General features: G+C 43.0%; 1 protein-coding gene across 1 annotated transcript; it reads left to right on the top strand.

Moving 5' to 3' along the window:
* Positions 1-4585: 4585 nt before the first annotated feature.
* On the top strand, positions 4586-11491 carry LOC118794226 (ras-related C3 botulinum toxin substrate 3-like). Its single transcript, XM_036552434.1, has 6 exons — positions 4586-4757; positions 7889-7960; positions 8148-8265; positions 8786-8848; positions 9014-9173; positions 9559-11491. The coding sequence occupies exons 1-6, from the start codon at positions 4723-4725 to the stop codon at positions 9687-9689; spliced, it is 579 nt and encodes a 192-aa protein (XP_036408327.1). The 5' UTR covers positions 4586-4722; the 3' UTR covers positions 9690-11491.
* Positions 11492-11867: the final 376 nt, after the last annotated feature.

Genomic DNA, 11867 nt, shown 5'->3' on the forward strand with positions numbered 1-11867 from the left:
CTTCCCCTGGGTGTCTCAGCTGCATCTTCAGTTTTTTTTATTTAATTTTTCACCTTTCTTTTCTATCTTAAGAGAGTTTCTACTGCTATATGCAGGACGTTGTTGTGTTAGCACATGTACTCCGCCCCCAAGCCAGTGCCAAATATTGCAGGATAGCTCCGGGCGGTGACGCAAACCGTGGGTCTGGCAGAGTGTGGTGGCGTGGTCTCATTTTGAGCTCCGTATGCGACGCTGGTCTGTTATTGGGCGATCAGAAGCAGTGAGGTGGAGGGATGTCCAGACACTGACGGGAGGAGTTGTACAGGTCACAGAGAACCCTGAATGCACCACTGCACGATGGTGCATGATTCGGATTTGTCATGAGTGATTGGAGCGCCGGGCGGGGGCCCTCTCCGCAGACCAGTCAGCTCACACCGTGGATGCGTGTGAGACGCCGGCTGCCAGGCTCTGATTCTGCTTTTCCCCCCGCAAATATACACCGGCCTTAAAGGCAGAGTTCGCAGAGCTGAGATAACCAAGGCAACCTTTTGCATCTCTGGGCCTCACCCAGGTCTAACCTTTTGTTGTATAACAAGGAATTTTTTTTTTTGTGAGCAACCCAGTTCTGAGAGAAGCCTGAGGGTGATTAATGCTTTTTAAGTCTTAAACGTGTTCCAGTATTTACCAGTTTCCTGTTACGTTTCTTATTGTACGCCAAATTGTTTATTCACAGTTCTGTAATGTATGTGTTCATGTATTTTCCTTTATAAGCACTATTATAATTATTATTATTTTACCATTATTGTAATTACTGTTATTATTGTTACTTCTATGTATAGAGTGAATTAGTGTAGTGCTGTAGTTGGGACTGACAGCAAGTTGAAAGATTAAACATTTTCTTAAAGCATATTTTTCCATAAATTCAGTTTATTTTAGGTCCCCAGTTACGTGATTTAAGGAAACTCTCCCAAAAAAGGTGTCTCTTCTTTGGCAGTATCAGATACAGGGAATGCATGTTGGCTCATTGATGAAGGACTGCCCTTTGTGTTATTCTCATTGGTTGGTTCAAGGAGAACACCAGTACATGCAGATCGACTACCTTTTTACAGCACAATGCCGTACCATTGAGTTTTGAGACGTTTTCTGAGCTTTCCAGCTGGGAAATATTTTATATGTACCTTTAAATGCGTGAAAAAAAAAATGCAAAGTATGTTTTGTGATGCATTGGCTTGATGGTGCCGTTCTGTGATCTGAACTCCCGCTAAAGTGTAATCTGCTTTGGGGAAGTTTATAATCTCTGCTACACCGAGCTGGAAAAAAAACTGCTACACTGTAAAGTAACGTCAAAAAAGTGCCTGCATTCTGTGCTTTAGTTGGGAGTCAAACCCAACTGGGTCGTTCCAGAGCATGTCAACATGGCTACTGGGTGTTTTCAAGGTGAGAAGCTACAACACAAGTAATTTTTTTTTTCTTTTTTTGGCAGAGTTCACATTAAAGAAACAATTTTCTATTGTCGGCAAACAAACGCATGACAGTATGGGTTGTATTTTATCTGCCACTGGCTGATTTTATGCAGCTGAAGGTAACTATAAGTGTTCCCAGTATGTTTTCAAAGCAGCATCGCAAATGGTTAGATTTACGCTGTGAGGTTTATGTTTAAATAAAACTTCATTCCCCACCAAAAAAGTGGGAGCGTGTCTTAAATCTCCAAAGGGTGGAGATTTCCTGACTTGCATATTACATTAGCTGTGCTCCTATCCAAATGGAGATAGAAGTAGAATCGCTGTGTAAGAAAATTAGATTGATTTAAAAGTTTGAGACTTCTTGTCACTTTGATGTATGATTTTAAAGAAAATAAATTTCACCTGTAAAAAGTCCTTTGTTCAGATGATGTATTGCTGAGATTTGATCTGCCATGAGTCCAGGACATTGTGTAGATCTGTTTTGTTTTTTTTTTTTTGCGCCTCCTTCATGGTGACTAGACCACAGTAAACCACAGGGAGTAAATGGAGTCAAGACAGTGGTACAGTTCCATCTTTGTGACTGAAACAGACCCATTTGTATTGTGCAAACATGAGTTGATCAAGCTGTATGGAAGTGAGCAGGTAGAGGTCATGGGGCAATCCCAGGTAAAGCTGCTCTTTCATTCCTGTAATGTTGTGACCATGTTACAGCTGTAGCAACACGTAGACACCATTTGCCAGTGCCATGTATTAACAGGGATTGCTTCCTCCAGAACCAGTGGCTTGTGTTGTGATTTAATTATTGATAAATAATTGCTGACATTATTTGAAATTTTTGTGCAGAATGCGATAAAAATGAAGAGTTGTCTTGGCCCGAGCTGGCCAAATCCAGTCCAGTCAGTGAGAAAGGTGGCAGGGAAAGTGTGTAGTGGGTAAAACACTGTCTTGGCTGAAGGAACAGATTGGCTGAAAGGTGATGGAGATTCCATGGTTTTAATTGTGGCTTTTGATGCTTGGTTTAATATATTATTTTTGTGCGTTGGTTTTACCTCCCTGATGAACGATGATCTGAACGAAAAACCGCTATGTCCCTTCTCTCTTCACATCTTGCTTTTTAATTCTCACTTTTTATTTACTGACTGAATATTTTGATTGTTGTAGCTAGGAAGTTATGTTTGTTCCTTTTTTTTTTAAGTTATAATATTAATCACCGTGATAGCTTTACCAGTCCTTGCAATTCAAGTATGTAATGTACAGACGAAAGGTTGACAGTTTGCCTTAGCTCACGCATTCAGGGCACAGACTCGTGCTCGCCCGTTGCTCAGCTTCTTCAGTTTGTTAAAGCCTGCAGTCCGGAGAACTGCTGGCTGTCGGAGGACCATTTTTCTACCCTTATTCTATGACTGTATAAGGTTTGATTTACTGGATGTGCTGAAGTTATACTCCTTTTGGTATAGATTGTCCTGTTGGCAGGTCAAGCAATAAAAAAATGAATAAATTCTTAAAACGCATTAAAGTCTGTTCTTTTCATTGTGTCTGTGGGATTTGTGCGTGTGTGTGTGTGTGTGGGTGGATGTGGTGTGTGACGTGTACCTACAACTGTCTGTTGGGGATGTAAAGCATGTGACAAAAGTGGTTGAAGTTGGATGTTTGAATTATCGCCTGTGTGAATTATTGCATTGTGTGTTGCACCCCACCTTTCTGCAGTGAAACGGCTGTGCCAGCATGTGGATCCCATTTGAAGACTTTGGATGGAAAAACTCTAGAAAGCGTTCTAACCACAGTGTGCTTTGTCCTTAACCTTGTCCCTGATTAAAAGAATTTCAGCTTCCATGTTTTCTTGTTTGTTACGTGTTTTTACTTAATTTCTGCAGCTACCGAATTTGTGTTTGCAGGACATCAGAGGTGGAAAGGTATCACCACTCACTAAAGCCAAAGGCTTTCCCTGAGTTTTATGTCCATCTAGGGAGTTTTGACTGAAGAAAAGAAAGTGAATAGAATGATAGTTAACCTTATATACTTTCTGCTCTTCAAAGATCCTCTTTTTTTTCTTGGACAATTCAGTCTTAAGATAGACTGAATTGTCCGATTGCCATTTCAAGCATCTGATGGGGGAAGACAGCCCTTTTTAGGACTGTACAAAATCCTTGGGATAGTATTCTGTTAAAATTACTTTCACTGGCTTGGTACTGTATAATCATGTAGCAGTTTGATGTTATGCAAGATCTTATTAAAGTTGTACAAGTATACATGTAACTCCTTACTGACATCGTTAAGGTGTTTGTGTTCAGAAGCTGTACAAGCATTCAATGTCTTGATTCAATGTTTCCAGCCATATGGTGCAGATTGTTATGGTTCATGCGCACTTTACTGACTTTCAGATAAGGGTCGAGAGACTGCTTTAATAGCCAGACTAACCAATAGAGAGCAGCAAAAAATCTGGTTTTTGTCAACACCATGATGAATGTCAAGAGTACAGGCATTCTCTTTTTTTGTGTACATTTATTAGGCTTAAATGTTTCAACAACCTTGATTTGACCCTTTAGAACAAACACTTTGTGCCTAATTTAGGTGAATGAAAAGCATGTTGTTGCTGTGCCAGATTTAGTGCTGCTGTTCTCAATGACTCTGACCCAATTTTATGCTCGCTTCTCAGGTAGTGATGTCACTGTTTGTACCATTTAAAATTATTTGTGTGTACAGTAATTTGAAGGTTTATAGACCCTGTTTGAAGAAAGTATTTTTTGTAATTCACACAAACTGGTATGACTGGTATGATTTTTTGTTTTTGTTTTGTTTGCGTTTAGTTTTTTAGTGTTTCTCGTCTACCAACTGATTCTGTCAGCATCCTTGCTCAATTTGAGCTGAGTTTTAATTATAGTGTAAACGCTTTAATTATACTGTACCTGAACTGTTTCGCAGTGTAAAAATCGCACCGTGACTTGTTCACAGAGGTGGTGGCACACAGCATTTCCGCTACGAAAAGAGTTAAGTTGCATTGTGATGTAAACTGGAGGTTTCCATCCCCACCAGGTAGTTGCCAGTGGCGGACCGCATCGATGCTGCCTCGTAGCGTAGCAAGAATTTACGTCTATCGCTTTTAATTGGCTCGTTCTTTTCCGGACGCTTCGGCACTTCTCGTGCTTCGGCTCTGCGGTTCCAGCTTGTGCGCGTCGTGAAATAGACCTGTAATTAATACAGATCTGAAATCACTACCAGTATTTGTTGCAATTAAACAGATTCAGGAGTCTGCCATTTGACACACCCTCCTACGCTGCAAATGCAGGCCATTAAATGCGTGGTTGTCGGCGATGGGTAAGAACAAATATTCTAAACGTAAAAGAAAATGTAACGTTTTCCGTGCTAGATTCAGGCAATATCGGGAGAATGCAATTGTTGCAAGAAGGGCTGGGGCCAGTTTCGGGCAGAATGGGTAACGTTAGCTAGCCAGCTGATCAAATGGCTTGAATTCCACTGATAAGTGTGAGCATTTTGTTGTTTTTGGAAATTTGTCACCCATTTTGACTGAAATGCCACCCACCCGCAATTGAATGTTATCTTTATTTTACCGACTTCGTACTGGGGGAAATTATGAAGAGCGATGTGATCAAAACGTGAACGAAGACTACAGCGTGTTATACCTTAAATGTTAAAATTAAAACATTTTTTGCTCAGTGGCTTCCAGGACTTAATATATAGCATACGACTACAGTCAGTAGTGTTATTTTATATTTGGGGAGCTATCACAATCCCCATCAAATTGTACAGTACGAGATAGACCTAGTGTGCCTACAAGCTGTCGATGAGCCGAGCACATTCTAATGATCGGTATGATATGATGTAATGTTTTCACACCTACACGGTGACTACTCTGCCCGCGTAGCTCATTCGCATGTACTTGTTCTTGTGTACGGGTGTCTTTTTATTTTAAAGGCTTATATTTTGTCCGTGAATATTTGATTCATCCATTTCAATTATCTTTTGCGGTTCTGATATATATTCGCTTAGTGCTGCACAGAGAAAAATGATGCGATGGTTTCCGCCTGGGGTGGGGACTGGAGCAGGTCTCAGTTTTAGCAGTGAAGTGGTGGTACCGGTAGCCTACCTAATGTAGTTCAAGCGCCCTGAAGGGTGTTAGACCGTGGGCAACCGCAATTATGATGTCCAAAGTAACAACGAGCGTTTGATAAATACATTAATAGGATGTCGCTTCCAGAATTTTATCTCCCAGTTAAGGCATTCGTATGGGACGTTACAGTCGTCTTTACAGTGCCATATGTATTCAAGAGAAATAATTTGAAAAGAGTGTACCATTGCTGAGAAACTGAATTAAGTATTAAGGTCCACATGACCCACAGGTCCACCTGTACAAGAGCGTTGTTATAATTGAATCCCTATTAATGCATGTCAATTTTAATGCATTGTACACATTAGTGATAACTTGTTCTGCCAGGGGATTGTGCATCTATTGATTTTTTTCCCTCCATTTATCGTTTTTTCTGTTGAGGAATCAGCACCCTTCCACTGTATGGTGCCGGGTTTCTTTTGTGGCTGTATTTGTTGAGTCCACATGGTCTTTCACAGACTATTGAGGAATTTGTTTTCCAGGTTAGGAATGTCTCACAAGCCCCTCAGTGAACGCACACACACTCCACACACTTCATTTTCTCTGTCTCACACACCGCTAAGGAGAAGTGAGGTTGTCTAGCAGAGTCATACCTGTGGAGGACCGAAGGTTTGCGCCACAAAGAGTTACTCCTGAGGAGTTGTTGTTGTCACATGACCGGGTGAAGCTCCTCCCCTTTAGCATCTGGCTTCACTGGCTTATTCAGGTACCCTCTTGTCACAGCTCGGTGGCCCACATAAGGGGGTGAGAGCCAGAGTCCTCTTTAGCTGTGACACTCTTCATACCAGCACAGTGTCCTCCACCCACTTATCACCCCCCCCCCCACACACATACACCCTGTTTCCTAGGTTACTGCGTAATTCTCACCATGCTGCCACCTTGCAACCCCCTCACTTTCCGAACCGACGCACACACACACGCGCACACACTTCCAGAGGATAATCATAGCTGATAACAAAGGGAGATGTGCATACCATTAAAAGCTCTTCATCGCTCATTGTGTGTCTGACGTAGGAGGCACCCGACATTAGCCAGACTGAAGTGGGTGTGGCGCTGCTCTCTCCCACAGTTTTATATAAAAATAATAAAACATCTGTATAATATATTATAATCTATATAATATCTGTAATGTTTATTATTACATATTCAAAACCCCTCCCTAGTGTGATACTATGAGGGAAAACTAATGTTACCTGTGAAAGGTAAGTAATATTTTACACTGGTGTAGGTCATATTGCCTATGTACCATATTTGCTGCACTCAGTACTGCCATAATAAAATATGTATGCACATATTTACCTCTAGTATAGAAAGGAGGATTTGGATAAATGAATGTTTGTGTATGTAAATATCAGTGTATTTATACAGCAATTGTAACATTATCAGGAACTGTAATATCATGCCAGAATGCATCCTATTTGGGGACATGTCCCTAGGCTATTCTGCAAAGGCTATAGATGGACACCACCCTTCTACTACCTGGAAGTCATAAGCAACACTGAAGGAATCAAGCTCTGTGATTGCTCAGGGCAGGAAAAACAAGAGTGGTGGAATAGAAGACCCAGCTGACTGTATTGGAATGTGACTGTATATATTTTTGAAAAACCCCAGAGAAAATTGCCCTTTTGTGCGTAAGGCATGTTAGTTGTATCAGCTGAGTACAGGGGTTAAATCTTCCTTCAGACTCACCCATGCGAAGCACAATGGTGTACTTTCGATTTTTGTGTGAAAATGTCTCTTTTGTTCTGTGCCTGAGGTGGGCTGGCTGTGCACGCCTCAGTCTGGTCCGTTGTCACAGAGACACATTTTGTACATTGATGGCATTCTTGTGACAACAGTGGTTATTGATCACATCCCAGTGGGTAACACTGTGACTATTGACTGCGTCCCAGCTGGGTTTCAGTGTCCTGCAGAAATGTAGGAACTAAGCAGGAGGTGACATGTCCCTGATGTGTCCCTGGCCTCCCTTTGTTTTCAGCTTCCTGGGACAGACTCCATGCGTTACAGTGTGGGGGAAAGAGTCATTGTGCCTGGCAGAGATTAGTGGGGCTCACACACAGCTATGTGAAGTCCTCTGGGGTGCATTGCTGTCTCTCCTCATTCTGCCCTATAGCACTGATCCTGGTTCAGTATAGTCCCTTTACGCAAAATGGTCAATATTAGGATCAGAGGCAGGTTAGCTGATCCTGGATCCGTTGCTGTGGGTAGACTGCTGGCAGTAGAGAGCCGAAGAGCATTTCGTCATACTCTCTCTTTCTCTCTGTCTTTTTCCCCCTCCCTCACTTTCTCTCCTCTCCTCTCCTCCTACTCTCCCTCTCAGCGCCGTGGGAAAGACCTGTCTGCTCATCAGTTACACAACCAACGCCTTCCCTGGAGAGTACATCCCTACAGTGTGAGTACTGCCGCCCACACTGAGCCAATCAGACTAGCCCACACTGTGAGCCAATCAGAAAACAGAAAACAAAGTATCTCTTTATTTCTGTTATTGAGAGAAAGACTGGGGTGATGATATGTTTGTGTGTGTGTGTGTGTGTGTGTGAGAGAGAGAGAGAGGATAAATCAGTCCTTTCTCTCTGCAGGTTTGATAACTACTCTGCGAATGTGATGGTGGATGGGAAGCCCGTGAACCTGGGCCTGTGGGATACTGCGGGACAGGAGGACTACGACCGCCTCAGACCCCTGTCCTATCCACAAACGGTGCGGTCCAACCCTGCCCCCACCCTACTTCACCCCGCTTTGGCTCAGCTACCACCCTTCCTCCCACTCTGCCCCAACCCTGCTCTAACCCTGCTCTAACCCATACTCCATCCCTGCTTCAGCTCTACTCTGGTCCTGGCTTAATTGATTTTTCTCACCATCGTCTGTTATTCTGTTCTTTTTGGCCATTATTTCTGCCCTAGTAACAAACAGCTCAGTGTGCTGGTTACAGACAGACCCTATATAGGACATGATCGAGACTGTCCTTATTTCAGCACTAAAACTGTGCTGGGGCTGAACATCTGTCAGACATGTCTATTGTGTTTTTAGAAAGTCCATGTATTTCCATAATTAACATCAGAGTATCATCAGTTCATTTCGTAGAGTTGGCAAAAACAAAAAAGAATTGTCTGTTTCTTTTCTCCTTCACAGAAATGAATTTCTTACATTTTTAGAAAGTTAACATATACTGAGCATCTTTGACTGTCTCTAAGGTACCTTTCTCTGTGTTTCCCCACAGGATGTGTTCTTGATATGCTTCTCACTGGTCAGCCCCGCCTCCTTCGAGAACGTCAGAGCTAAGGTGAGAGTGGCTGTCCCTCACAGGTAACCTGGGATCAGATCTGTTCAAAACGGGAAATGTCTGTGCTGATCTCTCTCCTCTCTCTCTCTCTCTCTCACCTGCTGATTTACCTGTCCATCTTGCTCTGTCCTGTGCTGACCTGTTTTTCTCCCTGTCCCGTCTCAGTGGTACCCAGAAGTCCGACACCACTGTCCCAACACCCCCATCATCCTGGTGGGCACCAAGCTGGACCTCAGGGATGACAAGGACACCATCGAGCGCCTGCGGGACAAAAAGCTGGCCCCCATCACGTACCCCCAGGGCCTGGCCATGGCACGGGAGATCGGTGAGAGGCAGGGGACAGGGTGGGCGGGGCAGGGCAGACAGGTGGAGCTGGCCTAGGAGAGCCGCAGGCAAGCCATTGGAAGATTGATTGTCAGTGACGCCATTGCAGGGTGCTTCCTGTGTTCTTTCTTTTGAAGCAGTCATTAAACAGGAAAGGTCCTCTGATGGTCTGTGTCCAGGAGTACGTATACTAAATAGAATAAGCATGCATATGACATAAAGTATCTTTATGTAATATGGCTCTGGCTTAGGCTTGATGTGAAAGGCTGTGATTTTGTTAAACAGCCATCAGCAGTTCATAGGCTGCAGAGCTCTGGTTGTTGCGTCAGCCTTTCTGAACTTCCTCTCCTTCCTTCCTTCCTTTTTTCCCGCGTTTTTGGCTACAGGTGCCGTGAAGTACCTGGAGTGTTCGGCGCTGACCCAGCGCGGCCTGAAGACCGTGTTCGACGAGGCGATCCGCGCCGTCCTCTGTCCCCCACCCATCAAGAAGCGCGGCAAGAAGTGCACCGTCGTCTGAGCAGCCGCAGGGGGCGCCGTCTCGTCAGGAAACATGGCACGTGAAGGGTGGGGAACTGTTGCCACTGCTCCAGCAACACAACAAGAGTCACTGAATGTTTTCTGAGAGAAATATAATCAAGCCATTTATATACAGTACTCCTGCAATGGGGAGGGGGGGAGGGGATTTGGGTTCAGAGTTTGACAGAGAGAAGAGGGGATTGATATACATCGGTAAAATTACACCCGCCTGCTTTTAAACAGCGTCAGAGGAACTCTGTCCGAATTTGCCTTAATCAATCAGAAAAAAAGGTGTCATCACTAGAGAGGAAGCAATGGCAGAAAAAGGAAATGAATATTGACTAAAACACAACTGAACGGAATAAATACACCATTTTATATCATGTCCTCATATACTTTTTTTTCCTTCACAACTTCTAAAATGGGAATTGCAGATAAAAGCACGAGAAGCACCAAGCACAGAGCCCTCACACCTTCATGCCATTCATAAATGTATAACACAACAGAGCTTAAGTTGGTGGTTTTGGTGGCCAGCCATTTTGCCAGTGTTTTATTTTTCTTGTCTTGGGGTTTGTGAACGTTTGAGCCGATGTGACAGTGTTAATGTCTTTTGTGAGGTTCTGTGGGTCAGCACTGTAGGGCAGAAGAAAGGGAGACAGTGTGCTGGTATGGACGGTACAATCACCTGATTAGAAGTAACTTTAGCTGTCATCCTGCAAGACGAAGGTCAGTTGGAATCTCTTGCACGGTTTGTCATGTAATATCACGTCACAGTAACTGCTTGTGGTTCTACGGTGCCATTAACCACAAACAACAAAAGTAACAGTAATAATTATTAGAATGATTTTTCCAAATGAGACAAGAATGAACATGTTTCTGTTGTTTTTTTTATTTTGTGTTTTTGCCTTCTTTTATATTTTGGGATAGAAAAACTCGATCCCTCTGCACCAATGCAAAGGACAGTTTCTCCCTGGCCTTTTCACAAACTATGAATGAAACCTGACTATTTCTACACTTACATTTGTTCATTTGGCAGACGCTTTTATCCAAAGCGACTTACAAGTGAGGCAGAGTACAACACAAGCAAAAAGCCATAAGGAGTCAACGATATAAGAAGCACTGCATGACCAGGCTCCAATGGTTAGCTCTGTTAAGGAGATCGAGACCCGTTTGTGCAGCTTAAGTTGTTCTAACAGTTTCCTCTCTGCTGTGGTCTGTCTGTCTTTCTAAACATTTCCTGATGGATAGCCATTCACCACCAAGAATCAGTGTGTCTGCATTAAGGTCTTTGTCCCTTCTCAAAATATACTAGTCTACTTCAGGATTATGGCTTGTGAAAGTGAATGGGAAAACAGCCTTTAGTATACCTGTACAATGCGCTGCTGAAATCCTCCATCCTGTCTTGCCCTGCATGCTGTTAGTATAGGCCATGTTTACTGCTACAAAGTCTTTGATCCTCATGGGAGGAGATCTACAGGACAACAATGTGCCATTGTGACTCAGTACTTGGGGGACTAGCATGCCAAATTTCCAAACCACAGAACCCTACTGCCTGAACAGCCTTGTATTGAAACTCTAGGTTCATCTGGGGGTCCAGTCTTAACTTCCTTATGGTGACTTAAATGTGTGTGTTTTCTCTTTGTCTTAGTTGCCAAGAGTGCATCTTGTGTGGATGGGTGCATGCAACATACGTATGTGTGAGTGTGTATGTACGTGCACATGTGTGTATGTGTGAGACTTTTGGGTACTCCTGGAACCAGCATTCTGTTGTTGTGTATGTGATAACTTTTCAAAAGGAAAAGAAAACTACATTTGAAAATCACTTTATTTGTATTAATCATTGCCAAAACAAACTCTTGTGTTGTGTATAAAATGATTTGAAGACATGTGCATTGTTAAATAAAATTATTTGAATGTATCGAAAGATAATACCTTTCTTTTATTTGTAAACGACATTCATACTTTAGAATGAGGATGCTTGTTGTAGTGCTATCTTTGCTGTTTGTGCAGTCTGACATTATCTCAGTGACACATGCTCTTAGTGCTTCAGCTCACACCTGCATTTCTAAATTGGCTGTTATCCTCTGCTGCTCATCTTTCTGAGTTGTCAGCAACATAACAACATTTGACAAAGAGTTTTGTGACTGTCGCTATGGCAACCACATCCAGCCAGCCAATG

This window comes from Megalops cyprinoides, chromosome 19 (assembly GCF_013368585.1).
Source record: "Megalops cyprinoides isolate fMegCyp1 chromosome 19, fMegCyp1.pri, whole genome shotgun sequence".
NCBI lineage: Eukaryota > Metazoa > Chordata > Actinopteri > Elopiformes > Megalopidae > Megalops > Megalops cyprinoides.